Here is a 27,718-nt window from a genome sequence, read left to right on the forward strand (position 1 = left end):
ACCTTATTCCAGGGCCATTCTTGACATTTTAGGGGCTTAAGCAAACTTCAAGATTGGGCTCCTTGAACGAGTTACATGATACATGATTACCAATGATTACCAATTTTGGGAAATTTCCCAAAATTAAGGAAAATGACGGCCAAGGACGTGTTTAGATAATTAATACCCGTCAAAGACAAGCTAAGAACATTTGTTAATGCTGAATGAAATCTACTGAGGTCAAGCCTTGTAGGCCCAAAGCTCAAGCCTCGTAGGCCTTTTGCCTCATGGACTGGCCTGTCTTATTGAATAAGTAGAAAGGAAAAGCCCTAGATACGGTGCAATATAATAGCAGCTCCATGTTGTGGCTGTAGAGTGATCACAGTGTAAGGAGCATGGGTATAAGAATGTGAGAGCTCAAATGAAAAATGCTGCAAAAGCATAGCCAGGGCCAACTTTGCTTCAGTTATAGCAAAGCTTTGGCCCAAGCAGAATCTGGGTCCCCACCCAAATGGGTAGAATGCATTTTGGTCCTTTGATGCCTTCCAGACCCCTTCTGCAAATCTTTCTGGTTTGAATTCCTCCGCGTCGTCTCCCCAGTACTTGGGATCGTAATGCAGTAGGATTGTGGGCAAGGAAATGTCTACCCCGGCTGGTACGGACATGCCCTCGATCGTTGTTGTGCGTTGTGTGTGGCGAATTAGACTCGTAACTGGTGGATATAACCTTAGGACTTCGTTCAGAACCATCGACACCTGAAAAAACCCGAAGTGGCAGGAGAGATGAAAAGAAAATCAACTGAGCTGGTGGAGTACTTTACTATTTTGTGGATGGAATAACTGAAAGTTCCAGAAGAGAGCGTAGTGAAGCAACATGAAGCGTGAAAGTACACAACTTTATGTTTGTTGGTTTAGCTGAATTCTCATAGTCCAAATTAATTGTGTCTGGAATTGATTTGGACTAAAATGGTGTCTGGAATTCAATTCCGAAGCACCGGGATAAAAAAAAGGTACCTGGAATTGTTCAGGCCTACATATGATTCGGCCAACCATTTTGTAGAATGTAGATTAATTTTCTGGTCATTCTTTTTTTTTTTTTTAAATTATTTATTTGCCTAAAAATTATTTGTCTTTTTAAAATTTTTTTGAACTGAACTTTTTTAAAGTTTGATCTCTATTTTTGTACCGTTGACTCATCTCATCCAGACGAATGAATAATAATGTTAACGCAAAATTTATAAAAATTTAATACGGATGACAATAAGTCAAAAAGAATTAGGCCAAACTCGAGATCGAGAGAGAGAGAGAGAGAGATAAAAATTTAATACGGATGACAATAAGTCAAAAAGAATTAGGCCAAACTCGAGAGAGAGAGAGAGAGAGAGAGAGAGAGAGAGAGAGAGAGAGAGGACTCACAATCTTGAGGTGGTTTAATATTTCCAGATCAGGTTTCCTTTTCCCACAAACTCTTAGGACCTCTTCTCTGGCCTTCTCTTGCCAACCTGGGTGCATAGACAAGATAACCAGTGTCCAAGTCAGCCAGTTTGCAGTGGTCTCTTGACCAGCAAAATAGAACAATTTGCATTCCTCTATCAAATCCTCGGTGCTCATCCCATTTTCAGCTTCTTGTTTGCATTGTATCAACAACCCTAGCAAATCATCATCAGTACCATCCCCACATTCTTTCTTCCTCATGGCCTCCTCTTTCTTCTGGATCATGTCCCCTAAAATTGCCTTGATCTCATTGTCTATCTTATATCTCCTCTTGTTTTTCCTCGTCGGTACAAATCTGTGCGAAAAGTTTTTCCTAAATCAATTCATCGATCGAGAGAAAAGAATATGTAGTAGACTGCAAGGAATTAATTTTCGCAATTCTCTTTTTTACCATCCGCACAATTTTTTTTCCCGTCTGCAGGCACCTTAATTTACTGAATTATCCCTTTATATACATGGGAATCACTAAATCGATAAAGTGATAGTAGTGTAAATTTGCATGAATAATGACATAAAAGAGAGTGCAGATAATTGTAAGTAGTTAGAAAATGATTTTTAATTTATTGCCATAAATCTTCCGGTTCAGCTTACGCACAATCTCAGAGCTCTAACAAACAGGTTTACCTACTTCTACTAAAATCTAACTTCTATGATGTTCAAAACAAAACCGAAAGGAATAATTTAAAACTGTGCAGGGATCTTCTGGAAAATAGGTGTGAAGAAAGTGGTATGAGAAAATAGAGGAATGGTAAGAAGGGGTTGCCTCACCTCAGACCAGGAAAGTAAATTGATTGATATGCTTCCATGACCAGCACAACTTGCTCTTTCTGAAGTTCAAACACCTTCTTTCCTTGTTCATAGCTGCTCCCGAAGGCGGCACGAGCAATAACATCTGCTGAAAATATTTGGAACTCGGCTGCCATGTCTACTTCACATGACCCTCCTGGACTAACCAGCTCCTTCAATTTATCAACTAGTTTGCACCCGCTGGCCAAGAATGCCGGCATCATCCCCTGTTCACGGAACCCGTTATTAGTTAGTAAAAGGTGTGATGTTGGGCACTTGGGCCTATATTGACTATTGAAGGTTACAGTGTGTGATGGCTGGGTTGATTCGGACAGGAATTTTGCGTCCTTGTCTTTTATTCTGCCATGTGATTCGCTAGCTCGTGGACCGCCTCAATTCAGATACCAATGAATGGCGATCGAGATCTCCTAAATGGGTCTGTCGAGTCACAATTTGACGACTGGCAGAGTTCGAACTTTGTACAGAAGGTTTTTCCGTACCATCTCCTAATTTGACGACTGGCCAATTCACCATTTCGAACTTTGTACAGAGAGTTTTTCGTGGTACCAGCTCCTTTCACCTATTCCGCAGCTGAAGCTTTTGTATGGCATGCACTTCAAGAAAAGATTAGCTACCAAGGATAATTTGGATATTTGCAAGGTTCCTTTAGATAATCTTTGTCTTCTTTTTTTTTTTTTTTTTTGGGTCAATCGGTGTCTTTATTGATCACTGTAAAATAGGAACATCCAATTCTGCTTCCCTACACACCCAACTTGGGAAACGTAGGCGAAGCCAGGGAAAGGGTACTAGGCTAATAACATTAGCCACCCTATTACAGCTACACAGAACAAAATTAAACGAACATAACAGTCTTTGTCCAAATGGTGTTAATTCTGCTGAGAACAAAGTTCATGGCTTGGGAGAAAGTCATATTGCCACTAAACATTAGGAATGCAGTGGGTATCCTCACCCCTTTTTCAATCAAATTTTCCAACCCTATACCGGTTCTGATCAAAACGAAATTGCACCACCAAAACTGTCCGCTCTTTTGAGGCTAGTTGGTCTATTTTATTTCCATCGCTTGTTGGTCAATTTGGACTTAGAGCATATTGTCACAAACTTCACTCCGAGCCAAATTTTCCTGATTCGATTGAGGGGGTCCCTTAACGCATCCTTGCCAGAAATAGAGAATGCCATTTTTAACAGAATCAGTGAATGCAACTGTTGCTGAATCCATCTCATAGGGTGGAAACGGCCCCATGTGCGATGGTCTAAGCTCAATGTCTATGGGACTTCTTAAGCATCTACAGGCAGAGCTCAAGGAGGCAGTTATTTTCGCGAGTGTTTTGGGCCATGCGTAAAAGGGCTTTAAACAGATCCTCTGGTTTTTTTTTTTTGGATCGACAAAGAAGAAATGTATATGATAAGGAAGAGAAGATACAAGAAACCCAAAGGTTGAAATTCAAAAGATGGCAAGCTGCCAACCAAACCAACCCCGGAACCAAAACAACCAACTAAACCAGGTCAAACAAGCTAAACTGAAACCCCTGCAGGGCCTGCACCGAAAACCGCAAACTACAAGCTGCAAAATCCCCAAAGCCAACTGTTTACACCATAATTTAGTATTTAGTATATTATAATCGATTGGGTCAGAATGTTACACGTGTCAACGCATTTTAGACCGATTGATATAATGCAAATGCAATATGAAGCCTGTTAAGGAAAATGGACTGATCAAACGGTTGATATTCGACTGGACACGTGTCAGAATTTTGTATCACATGCGGATCGTGAGTCAGACGGTTAATGCAAGCAGGCAGTTGAAATAATTACAACGTTGGAAACATGTGAGATCATGGAGAAGTAACCGCCTCATGCAGATAGTGGAGCAAGAATAGGGAGCATGGAGCCAACTAATTCAAATCGAAGGAGGGAAGTCCGTATGATTTGAATTTCAAGTCGACAACAGCCTATAAATACAAGAAAGGAAGATATTTAGAACCCCCAATCAATCGCCCAAAGGCTTCTACTTTTATCTGTACTTTACATTTCTTGCTCTAGGAGTAGCTTGTAATTTAACCGTCTGTTCGATTGTGTTCTCATAGTCGATTTGACTTCTACACCGAGGGATAATAAAGTCCATTTTGTTGTTCTTCTTCCATCTCCATTCACTTCATTAAGTTTGCTTCCAGAGAAGTCCTGAAATACGGCAAGGAACCAAACTCCACCACCACAAACTTCCAGCACACTTAGCAATCTCTAGTCGATTAGTCGACTATCAGTAAAATAGACAAACAATTTTGGCGCTAGAAGGAGGGCATCATTACTAATTTGGAAGTAATGGCACCAGCGACAAGGAAACAAGGCGACCGACCTGCAGAGCCTCAGAATGAAGGCCTAGAAAGCCAAACTGACGTGGCGCATCCTGAACAAAGGGTGCCAGAAAATAGCCAAGGAAATGGCTTGAGCGCACCAACAAATATACAGGGCCTTTCCAGGCAGTTGGCACAAGTTTTGTCTAACCCAGAAGACGAAGCGGCACAGGAATTGATTACCCTAATGAGAAGGGTAGTTACGCCCCCATCTGTCATAGATGTGGATGCACATGGTGTAGTACATGAGCAACTGCAAACTGGAGATCTGCCTAGACAGTCACCTCAACAGGTATATACAAATCCAGCATTCGATTCAAATATGAATGTGCACAGTCGACCGTTTGTTGAAGCAACTGCTCTACGGTCCACAATCAAGCCAACTAGTTTTTACCAGAGTGTCCCATCTATATATGAAGTTGGTAACAGTAGTGGAAATGGTCAGAATCATGGTTTAAATTCTAGTCAAAGTCCTCAGGCTGGTTTCACAGGAGTCCGTGTCATGAATAATGGTCAACACATATACAATGCCGCACAAACTCTGCCAAATCATGGCAGTTATACTTATCATACTATGCCAGTAGGACCGAATAATGGAAATAGTGGTCAGTACGTTCACAATGTGCCAAACATTGGCAATGGGAACGGTCAGAATGGCCCTCTTGCACAACCTTATGTACCAAATGTCCTTAGAGCCCCAGATCCCATGAATATTAATAGGGCACAAATATTAGAAGTCATCCAAGATGTGTACGGACCAGGGCTACGCAGGGTGGAAAAACCCATGTTTAGAAAGCCTTACCCACATTGGGTTGACAATGTTCCTTTGCCAAGAGGGTATAAATTGCCTGAGCTTTCACTTTTTAGTGGTACAGAAAATCAGTCGACAATTGAACATGTAGGACGGTTTTGTCTACAGTTAGGAGAACTTGGCTCTGATGATGTTTTTAAGTTAAAATTATTCCCACATTCATTAACTAAAACAGCATTCACATGGTTCATAAGCCTGCCTGCAAATTCTATCCATACGTGGCAAGATATGGAAGAACAATTTCATGCTCAATATTTTAGACATGAACCAGAGGTCTCAATTGCCGACTTGGCTAAGTTAAAGCAGAAGCCAAATGAAACGGCAGAACAGTTTTTAACTAGATTTAAGAGATTAAGAAACCAATGTCATTGTAATGTGCCAGAGACCGAGATAGTTCGAATAGCTCAAGATGGTCTCGAGTTTAATTTTAAAAAGCAGTTTAATGGATCTAATTTCAAAGATCTGTTTGAGCTCTCCATGAGGGCATCTCAGTTTGAAGCTATTTTACAAGAAGAAGAGCTTTTGAGGAACACGTCTCTAGGAACATATTACCAAGATGTGGAAGGTGATATTGAGATTGATGTAGCGCAAGTCATTGGAAAGACCCCTATAATTTGTGACACTTTGGTTAAAACAGAAAAACCAATGAATATGCCTTCATCTCAACCCAATAGGCGTGGGGGGCAAGCAAATTATAGACAATATTCGTTTGATTTGGCACAAGCTGACCAAATATTTGATGAATTGTTGAAACAAAAATTTGTTACTTTGAGTCCTGGGCATATTATTCCTTCTGATAAGGATAGAAAAGGAAAAGAATATTGTAAATGGCACAATTCATTTAGGCATAATACTAACAACTGTGTTACATTCCGAAATTGTGTGCAGGACTTGATCCAGAAGGGACTGTTGCAGTATGCTAAAGGCGACAAGGATCCCATGGGAATTGAATCCAATCCTTTTCCCAAGATTGAAGTGAACATGGTGACGGCCGGCCTAGCCAAAAGGCTAGGTTCCACTGTGACGAAACAAAAGCAGGGGGAGGAGGATCACATGCAGACTGAAGAAGAGTCAGCAAAGTCTCATACCTCTAGATTCCCAAACGACTACCTCTGCATTAGGTGTGGGCATGAAGTCCAGTATGGGGAAGCAATTATAGCAGAAAAAGATCAGAGAAGTGCATTCTCCAAGTCCGGACTGAGGTTCAACACAATGGGAGGAAATGACCTTCAAATTTATGTGGGAGCCAAACTGATTTATGAAGGTATAGATCCGGGGCTCTTTAACAGAATAGAGTCAGAGCATTGCTATGGGCCAGATGATGGACCATTTTTATTCAGGGGACATCCAGTCGTGCCTGCAAGGCCTGGGGTGCCTTCTTGCCAAGATCTTGAGGCGGCGGGGTACCAATTTCCTAATCAGAGGAGATACCCTAGTCAAAGGGGTGTTGGTTTCAGAAGAGATACTGGACCACGAGGTAGAGGACCTTATGGACGTGGATGGCACCAACCTAGGATGGTAATGCCACCCAATAATGATCACGAGGAATGGAGCACGCTTAGCCATCCAAAGTTCCCAGCAGAGGGTTGGTACACTAAGGTATCCAGTTCACAGAAAAGAAGGCTTCAAAGGAAGTTTGCAGCCAGGGCTTATGGTGACCCATGGGACCATGTGTTCGAACCAAGAGAGAGATTGGAACCATCAAAGGTTCCAAACATGGTATGGACCCGGGATCAAGGAGAAACTAGTGGCCCAAAGCAGATAATTCAAAAGCATGGGGGGCAAGAGAGTAGTGCTACAGATCCTCCCCAGTCGACTGCCCAACTGAAGGGTAAAAAAGAATTGAAGCAGAGCTTAAAGAAGAAAATGGAGGAATTCCAGAAGCTCATGGAGGCAGATGATGATGATGATCTCTTTGACGAAGGGTCAGAACAGGAAGACCTGATCAAAGATGCGTCACCGTCTCCACAGAGATCTGCAACATTTGGAGAAAGCCTGGCCGCAATCCAATTCGGGTCAGTACCTATAAACTACCAGTGTAATATGATTTTAGTTCTGCCTAAGCAGTTTAAGGCAAAACCAAATCAGCCAATGAATTTGGCAGGCGATGTTGAGGATAATACCCAATCGATTGTAAAAATAATGGACAAAGAGAAGCATCCTCAGTCACAGCCCATTAATGTTGAGACGGATAAACATGGAAACAGTGTTGTAGTTCTTAGAACACCTGATGATGCCTCAATAAGGCATTTAAGACCACTGTATATTAAACTGCATATGAATGGCCAACCTATCTCGAAAGTGTTGGTCGACAATGGGGCAGTAGTTAATATTTTACCTGCTCGAATGCTCAAAGTTTTGAACAAAACCAATGATGACCTGATCCCAACAGAGGTTACAGTTGGCAATTTCGCTGGAGGGTGTTCTCCTGCTAAGGGGGTCATATCCTTACAACTACAGATTGGAAATAGGAAGATGAATGCAACGTTTTTCGTAATCGATTCTTCATCTAATTACAATGCCTTACTAGGCAGAGATTGGATCCATATAAATAGTTGTGTGCCGTCTTCTTTGCATCAGGCCTTGATCTTTCTAAAGCAAGAAGAAGCAGCGGGAATGGAGGTCTTTTGGGCAGACCGACATCCATTCAAAGCAGAGACTAACAACGTAGAAGCAGATCTCTACAACGAACATTTGTGGCCAACAAGAATAGAAGACTCAGAAGTCAGATCTAATCAAGTTGGAGTAACTGAGAGCCCAATTCCTCAAATACATCAAGGAAGGGTTCCAGGAGCTGAGCAAAGATTTTATCAGGCCTAACATTATTTCAAGGCCTGCCAAGATTGATCAACAAGTTTTTAATGTTTAGAAACCTATTGAACACAGGGTGTGAAGATTTGGCTACTGTGAAAGCCACTTTTAAAAGGTTGTTTTCTTTTCTTGTTGACAGAAAATTGCAGGCAGATGAGCCTATTTCTTGTAATTGGGCTGAGTGTGTTTTTGATGATAGCCCTCTAAACATGAAAGAGTTAGGATTAGCAGACCTGAAACCAGCACCAGCTAAGCTAGATGATGACGGGGCCCAAGTAAAGGATCCCACAGAAGAAGTCAACTTGGGAACTCCAGAAGATCCTAAGATCACATATGTAAATGCTGCTTTGCCTATTGAAATAAAGGAAAAGTTTAAGTACTTGTTGCGTAAATTTAAAGATTGTTTTGCTTGGAGTTATGATGAAATGCCAGGTTTAGATAGGTCTTTAGTTGAACACAAAATACCTATAAAGGAGAACTACGTACCTTTTAAACAGGCACCAAGGAGAATGAAGGATGATGTCTTACCTCAAGTCAAAAAAGAAATGGAACGTTTATTTGAGGCAAAGTTTATTCGACCGGTCAAGTATGTTGAATGGGTCTCAAATGTTGTCCCAGTATTAAAGAAAAATGGGAAAGTTAGAGTATGCGTTGATTTTAGAGATCTTAATACCGCATCACCAAAGGATCAATATCCAATGCCTGTTGCTGATTTGCTAGTCGATGCAACAGTAGGGTACCAAATGCTGTCCTTCATGGATGGTAATGCTGGTTATAATCAAATATATATAGCTGAAGAAGATACGCATAAAACAGCGTTTAGATGTCCTGGATACATAGGGACGTTTGAATGGGTGGTCATGGCTTTCGGATTGAAAAATGCAGGTGCAACTTATCAAAGAGTTATGAATTTAATTTTCCATGATTTTTTGCATAAATTCTTGGAAGTTTATATAGACGATGTAGTTGTAAAATCAAATTCAGTTGACGAGCACCTACATCATCTTGAACAGACTCTGGAAAGGATGAGGCGTTACAATCTGAAAATGAATCCTTTGAAATGTGCATTTGGTGTCACCGCAGGAAACTTTTTAGGATTCTTGGTGCATCAAAAAGGGATTGAGATTGATAAAACTAAAGCTGATGCTATTTTGAAAGCACAGGCACCAACCAATAAAGAAGAACTTCAGCAGTTCTTGGGAAAGATTAATTTCCTTCGAAGATTTATTGCCAATCTATCTGGAAAGACAATGGCATTCTCCCCATTATTAAAATTGAGGTCAGAAAAAGATTTCAGATGGGAACAAGAGCATCAGAAAGCTTTTGATACTTTAAAGCAATCTTTGGTGACACCTCCTGTTCTGATGCCTCCAATAAATGGAAAACCATTGAAGTTGTACATATCAGCAACGCACCATTCGATTGCAAGTCTGTTAGCTCAGGATAATGAACAAGGCCGAGAGCAATCAATTTACTACCTAAGTAGAAGGTTAAATGATTGTGAAAGTAGGTATTCATGTGTGGAAAAGATTTGTTTGGCATTATATTTTTCAGCAATTAAATTAAGGCATTACCTTTTGCCAGCTAGAGTAATGATCATTTCCCAAACAGATATAATAAAATATATCCTGTCTAGACCCATTTTGAGAGGGAGACAGGGGAAATGGATTTTAGCGCTAGTAGAGTATGACTTTGAATATGTGCCTCAAAAGGCAGTAAAAGGACAAGCTTTGGCAGATTTCTTAGTTGAGCATCCAAATCTACCTTTGGAAGAGGATACTTTTGAGGTACATCTTTTGGAGCTTAAACCTTGGCAACTGTCTTTTGATGGTTCAAAAACAGATAATGGAGTTGGGGCAGGTGTTGTTCTGACATCTCCAAAAGGAGAAATGTTTCAATTTTCTTTTCAACTCGATGAAAGTAGAATACTAACAAATAATCAAGCAGAGTATGAGGCCTTGATCATAGGCTTGGAAATAGCAAAAGATTTGAATATACGATATTTGAAAGTTTCTGGGGACTCACAATTGGTCATCCGACAAATTACAGGACATTATAAGTGCAATCACCCCTTATTGAGCCTGCAACTAGAAAAGGTTCAGTGTCTTGTCCAAAACTTTGATGAAATATGCTTTCAGCACATCTTGAGACTTCAAAATAGCGAGGCCAATCAAATGGCTCAGACAGCTTCAGGAGTTAAGATTCCTGAAGGAGACACGGAGAAAATAATTAGAATCCAAAAACGATATCTACCTTTTTCATTGGAAAGGGAAAAAGATCGATTGGATGTGTTTGTAATCGATATTTCAGACGATTGGATGATTCCAATAAAGAATTACCTTCTAAATCCTAATGAAAAGGTGGAAAGGACTGTCAAGTGCAGGTCCATCAATTATGTTTTATTAGAGCAGGATTTGTATAGAAAAACGTCTGATGGTCTATTATTGTTGTGCGTTGACAAGGACCAATCAATGAGAATTATGGGAGAAGTCCATGAAGGGACTTGTGGTGCTCATCAAGCTGGTGATAAAATGAGGTGGTTAATTAAAAGACACGGATATTATTGGCCAAATATTCGAGCTGACTGTATTCAGTATGCTAAAGGTTGCCAGCAATGCCAAAAGCATGGACCAATCCAAAGGATACCTGCTCATCAGTTGCAGTCGATTGTTAAACCTTGGCCGTTCAGAGGTTGGGCAATCGATATGATAGGGGAAATTCACCCAGCATCTTCGTTACAGCACCAATTTGTTATAGTGGCGACTGATTATTTTACAAAATGGACGGAGGCAATACCTTTGAAAGGTGTTTCACAGAAACAAGTGATTGATTTTATTGAGGAATATCTTTTATGTAGATTTGGAATTCCTGAAACCATCACTGTTGATCAGGCGTCTATATTCAATGGTAGAGAAGTTGTCCAGTATGCACAAAAATATGGAATACAGATTTTGAATTCAACTCCATATTATGCCCAAGCAAACGGGCAAGTCGAATCGACTAACAAAATTATAAAGAATACCTTGGCAAAGGTAATCAATGATAACCCAAGAGAGTGGCATGATCTGTTGCCCAGAGTTTTATGGGCATATAGAACATCACAAAGGGAGAGTACTAAGGTAACACCATTCGAGTTAGTTTACGGGCACGCAGCGGTATTGCCAGTCGAAATTAACGTTCAATCTTTAAGGGTGACACGTCATTACGACCCAGATTTACAGTACGAAGAAGCAATGTTTTTGGATATCGATGGGCTAGAAGGGAAAAGATTACACGCCCTGAATCAGATTCAAGCCCAAAAGAAAAGAGTTGAAAGGGCTTATAACAAAAGAGTAAAACAAAAGTCTTTTGCAGTTGGAGACTTAGTGTGGAAAACAATCCTCCCAATCGATTCAAGAAAGAAGAAAGGGAAATTTGGAAAATGGTCTCCAAACTGGGAAGGTCCTTTCCGTATTGCCCAGATTTTACGAGGGGGTGCATATCATTTGACATCAATCGAAGGGGTTCTACACGAAAGAACCATTAATGGTAAATATTTGAAACATTATTTTCCGTCTATGTGGGAGAGCATTAGTTAAGACTAACTTTCTTTTCATTTCATAGTCAAGGGCTGCCCATGGGTAGGACAGCATTACAAAAGGCCAGTCAGACAAAAACAAAAGATCCCAAGAAGGATCTGACAAAAAGAAAACAAAAGGGAACTCAAAGCGGGAACCCAAAAGAAAAAATTGTTTACACCATAATTTAGTATTTAGTATATTATAATCGATTGGGTCAGAATGTTACACGTGTCAACGCATTTTAGACCGATTGATATAATGCAAATGCAATATGAAGCCTGTTAAGGAAAATGGACTGATCAAACGGTTGATATTCGACTGGACACGTGTCAGAATTTTGTATCACATGCGGATCGTGAGTCAGACGGTTAATGCAAGCAGGCAGTTGAAATAATTACAACGTTGGAAACATGTGAGATCATGGAGAAGTAACCGCCTCATGCAGATAGTGGAGCAAGAATAGGGAGCATGGAGCCAACTAATTCAAATCGAAGGAGGGAAGTCCGTATGATTTGAATTTCAAGTCGACAACAGCCTATAAATACAAGAAAGGAAGATATTTAGAACCCCCAATCAATCGCCCAAAGGCTTCTACTTTTATCTGTACTTTACATTTCTTGCTCTAGGAGTAGCTTGTAATTTAACCGTCTGTTCGATTGTGTTCTCATAGTCGATTTGACTTCTACACCGAGGGATAATAAAGTCCATTTTGTTGTTCTTCTTCCATCTCCATTCACTTCATTAAGTTTGCTTCCAGAGAAGTCCTGAAATACGGCAAGGAACCAAACTCCACCACCACAAACTTCCAGCACACTTAGCAATCTCTAGTCGATTAGTCGACTATCAGTAAAATAGACAAACAATTTTGGCGCTAGAAGGAGGGCATCATTACTAATTTGGAAGTAATGGCACCAGCGACAAGGAAACAAGGCGACCGACCTGCAGAGCCTCAGAATGAAGGCCTAGAAAGCCAAACTGACGTGGCGCATCCTGAACAAAGGGTGCCAGAAAATAGCCAAGGAAATGGCTTGAGCGCACCAACAAATATACAGGGCCTTTCCAGGCAGTTGGCACAAGTTTTGTCTAACCCAGAAGACGAAGCGGCACAGGAATTGATTACCCTAATGAGAAGGGTAGTTACGCCCCCATCTGTCATAGATGTGGATGCACATGGTGTAGTACATGAGCAACTGCAAACTGGAGATCTGCCTAGACAGTCACCTCAACAGGTATATACAAATCCAGCATTCGATTCAAATATGAATGTGCACAGTCGACCGTTTGTTGAAGCAACTGCTCTACGGTCCACAATCAAGCCAACTAGTTTTTACCAGAGTGTCCCATCTATATATGAAGTTGGTAACAGTAGTGGAAATGGTCAGAATCATGGTTTAAATTCTAGTCAAAGTCCTCAGGCTGGTTTCACAGGAGTCCGTGTCATGAATAATGGTCAACACATATACAATGCCGCACAAACTCTGCCAAATCATGGCAGTTATACTTATCATACTATGCCAGTAGGACCGAATAATGGAAATAGTGGTCAGTACGTTCACAATGTGCCAAACATTGGCAATGGGAACGGTCAGAATGGCCCTCTTGCACAACCTTATGTACCAAATGTCCTTAGAGCCCCAGATCCCATGAATATTAATAGGGCACAAATATTAGAAGTCATCCAAGATGTGTACGGACCAGGGCTACGCAGGGTGGAAAAACCCATGTTTAGAAAGCCTTACCCACATTGGGTTGACAATGTTCCTTTGCCAAGAGGGTATAAATTGCCTGAGCTTTCACTTTTTAGTGGTACAGAAAATCAGTCGACAATTGAACATGTAGGACGGTTTTGTCTACAGTTAGGAGAACTTGGCTCTGATGATGTTTTTAAGTTAAAATTATTCCCACATTCATTAACTAAAACAGCATTCACATGGTTCATAAGCCTGCCTGCAAATTCTATCCATACGTGGCAAGATATGGAAGAACAATTTCATGCTCAATATTTTAGACATGAACCAGAGGTCTCAATTGCCGACTTGGCTAAGTTAAAGCAGAAGCCAAATGAAACGGCAGAACAGTTTTTAACTAGATTTAAGAGATTAAGAAACCAATGTCATTGTAATGTGCCAGAGACCGAGATAGTTCGAATAGCTCAAGATGGTCTCGAGTTTAATTTTAAAAAGCAGTTTAATGGATCTAATTTCAAAGATCTGTTTGAGCTCTCCATGAGGGCATCTCAGTTTGAAGCTATTTTACAAGAAGAAGAGCTTTTGAGGAACACGTCTCTAGGAACATATTACCAAGATGTGGAAGGTGATATTGAGATTGATGTAGCGCAAGTCATTGGAAAGACCCCTATAATTTGTGACACTTTGGTTAAAACAGAAAAACCAATGAATATGCCTTCATCTCAACCCAATAGGCGTGGGGGGCAAGCAAATTATAGACAATATTCGTTTGATTTGGCACAAGCTGACCAAATATTTGATGAATTGTTGAAACAAAAATTTGTTACTTTGAGTCCTGGGCATATTATTCCTTCTGATAAGGATAGAAAAGGAAAAGAATATTGTAAATGGCACAATTCATTTAGGCATAATACTAACAACTGTGTTACATTCCGAAATTGTGTGCAGGACTTGATCCAGAAGGGACTGTTGCAGTATGCTAAAGGCGACAAGGATCCCATGGGAATTGAATCCAATCCTTTTCCCAAGATTGAAGTGAACATGGTGACGGCCGGCCTAGCCAAAAGGCTAGGTTCCACTGTGACGAAACAAAAGCAGGGGGAGGAGGATCACATGCAGACTGAAGAAGAGTCAGCAAAGTCTCATACCTCTAGATTCCCAAACGACTACCTCTGCATTAGGTGTGGGCATGAAGTCCAGTATGGGGAAGCAATTATAGCAGAAAAAGATCAGAGAAGTGCATTCTCCAAGTCCGGACTGAGGTTCAACACAATGGGAGGAAATGACCTTCAAATTTATGTGGGAGCCAAACTGATTTATGAAGGTATAGATCCGGGGCTCTTTAACAGAATAGAGTCAGAGCATTGCTATGGGCCAGATGATGGACCATTTTTATTCAGGGGACATCCAGTCGTGCCTGCAAGGCCTGGGGTGCCTTCTTGCCAAGATCTTGAGGCGGCGGGGTACCAATTTCCTAATCAGAGGAGATACCCTAGTCAAAGGGGTGTTGGTTTCAGAAGAGATACTGGACCACGAGGTAGAGGACCTTATGGACGTGGATGGCACCAACCTAGGATGGTAATGCCACCCAATAATGATCACGAGGAATGGAGCACGCTTAGCCATCCAAAGTTCCCAGCAGAGGGTTGGTACACTAAGGTATCCAGTTCACAGAAAAGAAGGCTTCAAAGGAAGTTTGCAGCCAGGGCTTATGGTGACCCATGGGACCATGTGTTCGAACCAAGAGAGAGATTGGAACCATCAAAGGTTCCAAACATGGTATGGACCCGGGATCAAGGAGAAACTAGTGGCCCAAAGCAGATAATTCAAAAGCATGGGGGGCAAGAGAGTAGTGCTACAGATCCTCCCCAGTCGACTGCCCAACTGAAGGGTAAAAAAGAATTGAAGCAGAGCTTAAAGAAGAAAATGGAGGAATTCCAGAAGCTCATGGAGGCAGATGATGATGATGATCTCTTTGACGAAGGGTCAGAACAGGAAGACCTGATCAAAGATGCGTCACCGTCTCCACAGAGATCTGCAACATTTGGAGAAAGCCTGGCCGCAATCCAATTCGGGTCAGTACCTATAAACTACCAGTGTAATATGATTTTAGTTCTGCCTAAGCAGTTTAAGGCAAAACCAAATCAGCCAATGAATTTGGCAGGCGATGTTGAGGATAATACCCAATCGATTGTAAAAATAATGGACAAAGAGAAGCATCCTCAGTCACAGCCCATTAATGTTGAGACGGATAAACATGGAAACAGTGTTGTAGTTCTTAGAACACCTGATGATGCCTCAATAAGGCATTTAAGACCACTGTATATTAAACTGCATATGAATGGCCAACCTATCTCGAAAGTGTTGGTCGACAATGGGGCAGTAGTTAATATTTTACCTGCTCGAATGCTCAAAGTTTTGAACAAAACCAATGATGACCTGATCCCAACAGAGGTTACAGTTGGCAATTTCGCTGGAGGGTGTTCTCCTGCTAAGGGGGTCATATCCTTACAACTACAGATTGGAAATAGGAAGATGAATGCAACGTTTTTCGTAATCGATTCTTCATCTAATTACAATGCCTTACTAGGCAGAGATTGGATCCATATAAATAGTTGTGTGCCGTCTTCTTTGCATCAGGCCTTGATCTTTCTAAAGCAAGAAGAAGCAGCGGGAATGGAGGTCTTTTGGGCAGACCGACATCCATTCAAAGCAGAGACTAACAACGTAGAAGCAGATCTCTACAACGAACATTTGTGGCCAACAAGAATAGAAGACTCAGAAGTCAGATCTAATCAAGTTGGAGTAACTGAGAGCCCAATTCCTCAAATACATCAAGGAAGGGTTCCAGGAGCTGAGCAAAGATTTTATCAGGCCTAACATTATTTCAAGGCCTGCCAAGATTGATCAACAAGTTTTTAATGTTTAGAAACCTATTGAACACAGGGTGTGAAGATTTGGCTACTGTGAAAGCCACTTTTAAAAGGTTGTTTTCTTTTCTTGTTGACAGAAAATTGCAGGCAGATGAGCCTATTTCTTGTAATTGGGCTGAGTGTGTTTTTGATGATAGCCCTCTAAACATGAAAGAGTTAGGATTAGCAGACCTGAAACCAGCACCAGCTAAGCTAGATGATGACGGGGCCCAAGTAAAGGATCCCACAGAAGAAGTCAACTTGGGAACTCCAGAAGATCCTAAGATCACATATGTAAATGCTGCTTTGCCTATTGAAATAAAGGAAAAGTTTAAGTACTTGTTGCGTAAATTTAAAGATTGTTTTGCTTGGAGTTATGATGAAATGCCAGGTTTAGATAGGTCTTTAGTTGAACACAAAATACCTATAAAGGAGAACTACGTACCTTTTAAACAGGCACCAAGGAGAATGAAGGATGATGTCTTACCTCAAGTCAAAAAAGAAATGGAACGTTTATTTGAGGCAAAGTTTATTCGACCGGTCAAGTATGTTGAATGGGTCTCAAATGTTGTCCCAGTATTAAAGAAAAATGGGAAAGTTAGAGTATGCGTTGATTTTAGAGATCTTAATACCGCATCACCAAAGGATCAATATCCAATGCCTGTTGCTGATTTGCTAGTCGATGCAACAGTAGGGTACCAAATGCTGTCCTTCATGGATGGTAATGCTGGTTATAATCAAATATATATAGCTGAAGAAGATACGCATAAAACAGCGTTTAGATGTCCTGGATACATAGGGACGTTTGAATGGGTGGTCATGGCTTTCGGATTGAAAAATGCAGGTGCAACTTATCAAAGAGTTATGAATTTAATTTTCCATGATTTTTTGCATAAATTCTTGGAAGTTTATATAGACGATGTAGTTGTAAAATCAAATTCAGTTGACGAGCACCTACATCATCTTGAACAGACTCTGGAAAGGATGAGGCGTTACAATCTGAAAATGAATCCTTTGAAATGTGCATTTGGTGTCACCGCAGGAAACTTTTTAGGATTCTTGGTGCATCAAAAAGGGATTGAGATTGATAAAACTAAAGCTGATGCTATTTTGAAAGCACAGGCACCAACCAATAAAGAAGAACTTCAGCAGTTCTTGGGAAAGATTAATTTCCTTCGAAGATTTATTGCCAATCTATCTGGAAAGACAATGGCATTCTCCCCATTATTAAAATTGAGGTCAGAAAAAGATTTCAGATGGGAACAAGAGCATCAGAAAGCTTTTGATACTTTAAAGCAATCTTTGGTGACACCTCCTGTTCTGATGCCTCCAATAAATGGAAAACCATTGAAGTTGTACATATCAGCAACGCACCATTCGATTGCAAGTCTGTTAGCTCAGGATAATGAACAAGGCCGAGAGCAATCAATTTACTACCTAAGTAGAAGGTTAAATGATTGTGAAAGTAGGTATTCATGTGTGGAAAAGATTTGTTTGGCATTATATTTTTCAGCAATTAAATTAAGGCATTACCTTTTGCCAGCTAGAGTAATGATCATTTCCCAAACAGATATAATAAAATATATCCTGTCTAGACCCATTTTGAGAGGGAGACAGGGGAAATGGATTTTAGCGCTAGTAGAGTATGACTTTGAATATGTGCCTCAAAAGGCAGTAAAAGGACAAGCTTTGGCAGATTTCTTAGTTGAGCATCCAAATCTACCTTTGGAAGAGGATACTTTTGAGGTACATCTTTTGGAGCTTAAACCTTGGCAACTGTCTTTTGATGGTTCAAAAACAGATAATGGAGTTGGGGCAGGTGTTGTTCTGACATCTCCAAAAGGAGAAATGTTTCAATTTTCTTTTCAACTCGATGAAAGTAGAATACTAACAAATAATCAAGCAGAGTATGAGGCCTTGATCATAGGCTTGGAAATAGCAAAAGATTTGAATATACGATATTTGAAAGTTTCTGGGGACTCACAATTGGTCATCCGACAAATTACAGGACATTATAAGTGCAATCACCCCTTATTGAGCCTGCAACTAGAAAAGGTTCAGTGTCTTGTCCAAAACTTTGATGAAATATGCTTTCAGCACATCTTGAGACTTCAAAATAGCGAGGCCAATCAAATGGCTCAGACAGCTTCAGGAGTTAAGATTCCTGAAGGAGACACGGAGAAAATAATTAGAATCCAAAAACGATATCTACCTTTTTCATTGGAAAGGGAAAAAGATCGATTGGATGTGTTTGTAATCGATATTTCAGACGATTGGATGATTCCAATAAAGAATTACCTTCTAAATCCTAATGAAAAGGTGGAAAGGACTGTCAAGTGCAGGTCCATCAATTATGTTTTATTAGAGCAGGATTTGTATAGAAAAACGTCTGATGGTCTATTATTGTTGTGCGTTGACAAGGACCAATCAATGAGAATTATGGGAGAAGTCCATGAAGGGACTTGTGGTGCTCATCAAGCTGGTGATAAAATGAGGTGGTTAATTAAAAGACACGGATATTATTGGCCAAATATTCGAGCTGACTGTATTCAGTATGCTAAAGGTTGCCAGCAATGCCAAAAGCATGGACCAATCCAAAGGATACCTGCTCATCAGTTGCAGTCGATTGTTAAACCTTGGCCGTTCAGAGGTTGGGCAATCGATATGATAGGGGAAATTCACCCAGCATCTTCGTTACAGCACCAATTTGTTATAGTGGCGACTGATTATTTTACAAAATGGACGGAGGCAATACCTTTGAAAGGTGTTTCACAGAAACAAGTGATTGATTTTATTGAGGAATATCTTTTATGTAGATTTGGAATTCCTGAAACCATCACTGTTGATCAGGCGTCTATATTCAATGGTAGAGAAGTTGTCCAGTATGCACAAAAATATGGAATACAGATTTTGAATTCAACTCCATATTATGCCCAAGCAAACGGGCAAGTCGAATCGACTAACAAAATTATAAAGAATACCTTGGCAAAGGTAATCAATGATAACCCAAGAGAGTGGCATGATCTGTTGCCCAGAGTTTTATGGGCATATAGAACATCACAAAGGGAGAGTACTAAGGTAACACCATTCGAGTTAGTTTACGGGCACGCAGCGGTATTGCCAGTCGAAATTAACGTTCAATCTTTAAGGGTGACACGTCATTACGACCCAGATTTATAGTACGAAGAAGCAATGTTTTTGGATATCGATGGGCTAGAAGGGAAAAGATTACACGCCCTGAATCAGATTCAAGCCCAAAAGAAAAGAGTTGAAAGGGCTTATAACAAAAGAGTAAAACAAAAGTCTTTTGCAGTTGGAGACTTAGTGTGGAAAACAATCCTCCCAATCGATTCAAGAAAGAAGAAAGGGAAATTTGGAAAATGGTCTCCAAACTGGGAAGGTCCTTTCCGTATTGCCCAGATTTTACGAGGGGGTGCATATCATTTGACATCAATCGAAGGGGTTCTACACGAAAGAACCATTAATGGTAAATATTTGAAACATTATTTTCCGTCTATGTGGGAGAGCATTAGTTAAGACTAACTTTCTTTTCATTTCATAGTCAAGGGCTGCCCATGGGTAGGACAGCATTACAAAAGGCCAGTCAGACAAAAACAAAAGATCCCAAGAAGGATTTGACAAAAAGAAAACAAAAGGGAACTCAAAGCGGGAACCCAAAAGAAAAAAAAACCTACAAAGAAAAAGATCCCAAGTGAGATCTAAAAAGAAAAAACACACATCAGGACCCCCACAAAGAGAAGGCTATTTTTTAGGCCATTCTCTCCACTGGCCAGATGTGCCAGCCATGGAGGACCTGATGTCAGCAGGGTCGACCGGAGAAGACTTGTAGTCGATGGTGTCCCAGTTGGCCACCACAAGTTTGAGAGCGGACTCCATCTTCTCCAGCCGAAGCGCCATGCCCTCCACTCGATCGTGGATGGCCTGGATCCTCCGTTTACACTCATTTTGATCCTCCATGAGGGCCCAGGAAAGCTCAGTGGTCAGTTGTTTTATGTGAGCAGGAGTGATTTGTGTGGAGAGGGGAGTAGAAGAAATATTGGAAGCCATAATGTAGAAACACAGGTGTTTGAACTTCTACTCAGTGGTGATATTTATAGACCCAGGAAAATCTAAAGACGTGGGTCGTGGACAGTTATCCCGAGGTGAATTAAGAGACGTGACAGCTAATGGGGTTAGTGGGCTCTCAATGGCCGTTTCCCAAGTAAGGCGGCTGAATTTCTGCAGAACGGCATCATGTGTTGTACCTAAACCGTCAGTAATTACTGTGCGGATTCCCAAAAAATGGAAGGGAAGCGTCATCATGATTATGACGTAGTTCTGCCATAATTATAGGCGCCCACAGTCCGGATAAATAGGGATCAAGGGTTTTGATCCTGTGGCATCACGTGGTTAAAGTAAGGTGTTAGCCAATTATGTGAAGTTTTTACTCAGCTTGGGCATGTATGTGAATCTGGTACATGTGAGTAAAATTTGCATAAAGGTTAAAGAAATGGTTCCAAACAAAGAATTTGGAGTTTTCTAACAGGGAATGTGAGAAAGGCCATGGAAGGTCTAATTTTCATTCTAATTGCCATTCTCATTTCTGGCATACCACCTGTTGATAAAAACAATCAACAAACAAAAATACTTATAGTTTGTACTAACAGGATTAGTCAATTGGCTATAAAACTGAAGTCAACCAAAATCATTCATGAAAGAAGGCAGACTTAAAAGCCTCCCACTTAACGACAAGTTCATCACATTTAACTCTGTTTCTCTGCAAATCTTCACGAGCAGCAGAGACATGAACTGAGACTCCTTTGCCTTCCTCTGCTAGGTGTTTGAAATCTTTATCGAGTTGGTTCGCTGTTACCAGAAGGTTTTTCTTTTCAGCCTGCAGTTGACCCAATCGATATACCAACTCCTTCTCTTCTTGATCAATTGCCAAAAGCCTCGACTTCAAAGTCGAAGCGTCAGCATGCATAGTCGATAGCTTCACTGTTAAGTTGGAAAGGTTACCAATTAAATCCTGCTTCTGACTTATTTCTTGTTGGTAATATCGGAAGAGACTAATGTTGTCATTCAGAGATGATGCATAGTTTTCCAAGATAATTTGCTCTCTAAGGGGGAAAACATGCTTTTGAGATAAGGATTCAACGCAAGCACTGAACTCCGTAGACTTCACTGTCATCAATTCCTCAAAAGGAAGCTTTAGGAAGTCAAAGAAGACTTGAATTTCTTTCTGAGTCTCCGCACTGAGTTGAAGAAAGAAGAAAGAACTGTTGGATTCTGAAATCTCAGTAAGGGAACGAAAGATTTGGGAAGTCGATTTTATCTCTTCCATTAAATGGTCTAAAGAATCACTTGAGGACTTGACATGAGCAGAATCCTCAACACCCACAGGATTTGTTGTAGTCTTGTTCACTGAACGAGGAGATGTAGTTAAGGCAAGAGCCCTCGAAATGTTTGCAGGGGTCACACTTGTTGGAAATAAGACTTGGTTCCCAGAGGGATTACCAGAAGGGCTAGAGGCAACATCCTCTGCGCCTTGCCCACCTTCTTGAGTAGGACCAATTTGGACAACAGGTTGGACAACAGGGGCAATCTGAGCTGGATCCTCTGTTGGTCCCTTCTTTTCCATTGTCTTTTCATTCATTGATGGGGAAACCTCTAGAGAAGGCACGTCCGCCATCTGAGGGGAAGCTGTTTCTTCCCTACCATCACTTTGTTGATTCAGATCGATCTTCTGAATTATTGGAGCAACAGTGACGTCCTTCATTGGCACAGCTTTGACTGAGTCTGATGCAATTTGATTTGTTGTAGTATCAAGTTGTCGAATGGCTGGTACACCAAGTTCAACACCATCTGGCCTCAGAGCTGAACCCTCACCAACCTGCACAAGAGGACTGTCATCCTGCAGTAAAGGGTTTTCTTGATACAGCAATTGCTCCTGAAATCCTGGCAACCAATCAGCTTGATCCAAAGGATCTGATACTGCTGTGGACTCGTATTGATCGATTGCCAATTCAGTATCGACTGTCTCTCCTACTGAGAAGGAGGATTTTTGAATTTGTGAAGATTGTGAGGAATTTTCTTCTTCCTCTTCAAAAGCATCTACAATTCTGGTCTCTTTACCCTTCTGTAAAAGACAGCAAATGGGAAAATGAGAATAGAAAGACTCGTGAAAAGTACGAACGAAATCAATAAGGGTAACAAAGATAAGAGTGTACCTTCAAAGCCAACCCTTTGTCACTAGAACTTTGCTTTTTGGTGAGCTTTCTTGTTGGTTGCTTTGTGGGAGTAGATGTTTCACTGACCTGTTTCTTAGGTCTACCAGTGGAAGGACTTCTGGAAACCTTTTGGCTCACACCTGATGTGATCTTGAGAGTTCGTGTCCGTGGCCTGGTTTCAGAGTCCTTAATCGATTCAGCTTTCCTTTTCCTGGTATTCCTACTGGGCACAGAGGATATGGGAACTGCTCCTGCATGAGGCACAATGGCCTTGGAGGGTTCATCAGGCAATCGAGCTGTTATCTCTGCTAAAGAAACAATATGATAAAGATTAGTAAAGTATGACTAATTGAACTAAAAACCAATGAATAAGCTGTGCTTACCAGCCTTATCTTGAAGGAATTTGTATTCAGGATCAAGCCTGTATAGGCAGTCTGAAAGTGAAGCACTGAAATAGAGGGCCCTCATAGTCGACCACCATTCATCAAAAGCAGGCAGGGTCGCTTTATTGATCTTGAAGTCAATAAACTGAAAGGCTTTGACACGTTGTTGAAAGTTGCTAACCATCAGAGATATCATCTGTGAGTCTTTGGCCTTAATGGTTGGCCTACTGGAGGCCATCTCAATGATGTTTGGGTGAACAAAAGGCATTGGAACCTTGTGCGAGGCCAAACTGCCTAGCATATTGACAAGGAGAGTAATTCTCGAAACCACAATTCCCAAAAGGAGTGTTATTCAGGGCAAAGCCCACTGGGATAAGTCTTGGAAGAAGAATGCTGGCCCAAAATAACCGTTTGGACTGAGTCATTTTCTCTACAAGTTGGGGAGAAGCTGGTGGAATGTCCTCAAAGCATGGCTTCAGTCTTTCTGATGCAAATTCGAATTTATCGAATGGACAGAACATAGGCCAATTCTTTTGGTTATTTTCATAAAAAAAGGTGAAATACCTTTGAAAGGAGGATTCCTCTGTTTGAGTGTGGAAGCCTAACAAATATTCAGCATAACTACGGCATGTTTGCAATGCCTCATCTGACCGAAGGGGGTTCTCCAGTTTAGGTTTTATTTGAGGGAAGTATGCATATAACCAAGCTTGAAAGATCCAGAAAGGACCACCACAAGAGTCCGCTATCTTTTTATCAACAAAGGTAAAAAGGCCTTTATACAGAGATCCTAAAACAAAAGGGGCAAGGGCCAACCTCTTTACTTGGGCCATACAAACGGCTAGGTTAAGGTATTCTTTGGTAACCCTAAGCCCAGGGACTGCCATAAGAAATCGACAAATCCAGAAAAGGTAAAATGCAACCTTCTCATGAAAGCAAGGCGCTGAAGCTTTGGCTTTAAAGTGAGTCTTAAGCCATTTCGAATAGCTAACCCCAGACGATGGAACAACAAATGGGGGATCATATGGATCAGGAGAAAGCAGAGCATTTACCTCACGGCCTAACGAAGGAAGGCCAGTTAAATGAGAGATATCCAGGACTGTCGGAGATAGCAAGCCACAATGAAGAATTAGGGTATTGGATGATTTGGACCAAAAACACGCTGCAGCAGCCAAGAGTTCAGAATTCATGTCCAAGGGATATTGTGAGAGCTCAATTGTCTCACGGATTCCCATTGTTTTCCAATCCTCGAAAAGGAACTTCATCATGCGCCTTACCCAATCTACCCATCCCATTTCAACGGTGTAAGGCCAAGAACGAAGGCAGGTGTTCTTACCCCAGCCTAACCATTCCAGCGACGGAAGCTGAAGGAGAAGTGGATCACGTTCCCCCACTGGGTAGACTTCTGGAAAGCCATCCGGGAGAACTGATGAAAAAATTGGACCCAATATGCAGTGAGAACTGACATTATCGTCAGGAATCAGAACTTGAGTCTTCTGGTTTTGGCCAATCCCGTTTCGGTACGATTCAGGGAATCGGAAGGAATCCTCCGTCACTGACTCGGTGGCCGGATCTTCAACTGGGTCGCTGACGATCTGTAGTTTGGATTTCGGTGCCATTTGGGTTCGGAAGCTGTTCTAGGGTTCGAGAGCTGTTTCAACGTTCTGTGAGAAAAAGCACGATTCGTGCCCTAAATTTGAAGTACTCTGCCTTATATAGGTGGTGATTTGCTAAGCGAAATATTTACCAAAGTTAATATTTAACTCAGGTAAATAGGGGGGCATTGTTTACACCATAATTTAGTATTTAGTATATTATAATCGATTGGGTCAGAATGTTACACGTGTCAACGCATTTTAGACCGATTGATATAATGCAAATGCAATATGAAGCCTGTTAAGGAAAATGGACTGATCAAACGGTTGATATTCGACTGGACACGTGTCAGAATTTTGTATCACATGCGGATCGTGAGTCAGACGGTTAATGCAAGCAGGCAGTTGAAATAATTACAACGTTGGAAACATGTGAGATCATGGAGAAGTAACCGCCTCATGCAGATAGTGGAGCAAGAATAGGGAGCATGGAGCCAACTAATTCAAATCGAAGGAGGGAAGTCCGTATGATTTGAATTTCAAGTCGACAACAGCCTATAAATACAAGAAAGGAAGATATTTAGAACCCCCAATCAATCGCCCAAAGGCTTCTACTTTTATCTGTACTTTACATTTCTTGCTCTAGGAGTAGCTTGTAATTTAACCGTCTGTTCGATTGTGTTCTCATAGTCGATTTGACTTCTACACCGAGGGATAATAAAGTCCATTTTGTTGTTCTTCTTCCATCTCCATTCACTTCATTAAGTTTGCTTCCAGAGAAGTCCTGAAATACGGCAAGGAACCAAACTCCACCACCACAAACTTCCAGCACACTTAGCAATCTCTAGTCGATTAGTCGACTATCAGTAAAATAGACAAACACCAACCCCAACAAAACAAAAACAAAGCTATGTATACGCGTTTGTTCGTTTTGGGTCTCAAAACCCAAACCGAACAGACCCAAAAGCAGCACCAGCCCATAAACTCACCAAAAACTAGCATTTGGCCTAGCAGTTGAATTCTGGGCACTGAGAGATGGCATCAATTAAGCTCTTGCAAGCAGAAACAGACTCTAAGCTTGTGGTGCAGTTGATGAAGAACCACGAACAACATGATTATCTCTTTAATTTGTTGTGTGATTGTAGGTTCCTCATGACAAAGCTAGAACAAGCGTTGATCGATCGAGCATGTCTTTCGAGAAGGAAACAAGTGCGCGGATCAGTTTGCGAAATTAACTCGAGAAGAATTTCAAGGATATATTGGATGTTTTTATTTGCTATTTTCTCTAGTATTGCTTATAATTTCTCTAATGACAATGAAGGGTTCATACCCCAAAACCTTGTTATCTTGATTTATATATATTCTGTTGTTTAACCAAAAACAAAAAAAACAAAAACTTAAATGCCAATTAAAGCAAAGGGACCACTTTCTTGGTCCAGTCAAATTTGAGAGGTGGATGAATATATAAAATATATAGAAGCCCAGAGCAGTTGATTGGTGAGTTTGCTCTCTACACAATCGACCAAGGTTCAATTCTTGGGGTCAGGCTGCAAGAAATTACTAATTTCCGGTATGGATGGCCTGCTGTGGATCGGGCCGGGGATGAGATTATTTGAGGTGAGTGTAAGCTGGCCTGGACACCCTCGATGTCCGAAAAAAGAAGAAGATATGTAATATGTACCATACAATGTGGTAGTTTGTGATAGTACCTGCAATTTGTGATGGTGGAAAGCAGGAGTAATCAATCTTCTGCGTTTCGACCATTTTTCTCCTTCCAGAGTTGAAACTCCAAGAGTAAGAAGATCCACAAGAGGGTTCACTGGAGGCTTTTGGAAATCACCATTTTTGTCATTTAATATTGACCTCATCAGCTCTGGGTCTGCTATTATGAGATTGGGCCTTGTTTTACTCCAACTAAGTGATATTTTCCCTGTTACATTATCATCAACCTCATGAAAATTATCTCAACTGTCTTCTTGGTCCCCCTCCCCCCCCCACCAAAAAAAAAAAAAAAAAAATTTTTTTTTTTTTGGTTAGATTCACATTATTTTTTTGAATTTATTATTAGCTTTGACAAGCAAAATTTTAAAATGAAAAGCTATGACGACAAAAGAAAATCACAATACGAAAAATGAAAGGAAAGATTTGTTTGGACATATTTATCTTTAAATAAATGTTAACAACGATTTGTATTCCGGTCATTAGTCTCGATGCATACACAAGTTGTGAATATTCTAAATTATTATTTTTGATTACTTAAAATTTGGGGTTTCATATCGGCAGTTTGACTAATGTCGTAGAAATTTTAAACTAGGGTCATTGTCCGGTGACTCCCCTATGTCCCAGAAGTGGCTATGCATTCACGAACTATCTCAGTTCAGTTCGGGCTAGCTAGTTCTAGTCTACGAGGTAAAGCCACATGAACTTAGCTAAATAGCTCTTTAGTACCCTACAATTCCTTCTTTACAATAAGAGTTCTCTCCTCTTATTCAAAAAATGGAGGCATGATTAAAGTTGCAACCGAGAGGTTTCGAACTCGAGATTTTAGAAGACTGCGAATCTCTAAGTTTAGAATCTAGATAACAATCTTAGCGTTAAACACGGAGTTATATTACTTAGTCATGATAGACAAACCCAAAATTCACACACACATAAATATTTTCCTCCACAAATTCAAGATGCAAAGTTAACATGAGGAGGGTAAGTTTAATTACCATATTTTTGGACCATGGCTTGAATGAAAGGTTTGACACGTGGCACAATCCGATGGTTCAAAGCCATGGGCTTGGACCATTCTTCCTTCGTAATCCTCACAATCTCTTTGAAGTCACCATAGAGTAGTTTGTATGAGTTTCCTTTGATCCCTTGTTGCTTCAGTTTCTTTTCTATGCTTTTGGGTTTCCACCAAATGTCGTAAAACAGTCTTACAACCGAGTAGAGAATCAAAGTGACAGAAGCCCAAGCCAGTGTTTTCAAAATCATAACTTGGTCTCCCATTCTCTCTCACTCTCTCTCTCTCTCTCTCTCTCTCTCTCTCTGTGCGCTAATTGATCCTGTGATGGAGACTTTTTTGAAGGAGTTAATAATCTGGTTAATAATGG

General features: G+C 40.8%; 1 protein-coding gene across 2 annotated transcripts; it reads right to left on the reverse strand.

The window, feature by feature from the left end:
* Positions 1-36: 36 nt before the first annotated feature.
* LOC131303994 (cytochrome P450 CYP72A616-like) lies at positions 37-27,718 on the reverse strand. Of its 2 annotated transcripts, none has more exons than XM_058331085.1 (5): positions 27,332-27,718; positions 26,327-26,388; positions 2,241-2,485; positions 1,395-1,767; positions 37-734 (listed from the first exon to the last, which is right to left on the reverse strand). In XM_058331085.1, the coding sequence occupies exons 1-5, from the start codon at positions 27,612-27,614 to the stop codon at positions 309-311; spliced, it is 1,389 nt and encodes a 462-aa protein (XP_058187068.1). In that variant the 5' UTR covers positions 27,615-27,718; the 3' UTR covers positions 37-308. The 2 variants fall into 2 exon arrangements, with proteins under 2 accessions (XP_058187068.1, XP_058187067.1); XM_058331084.1 differs by having other exon boundaries at positions 26,327-26,547; positions 27,332-27,716.

The sequence above is a fragment of the Rhododendron vialii genome, chromosome 10a (assembly GCF_030253575.1).
Source record: "Rhododendron vialii isolate Sample 1 chromosome 10a, ASM3025357v1".
In the NCBI taxonomy this organism is placed as follows: Eukaryota; Viridiplantae; Streptophyta; class Magnoliopsida; order Ericales; family Ericaceae; genus Rhododendron; species Rhododendron vialii.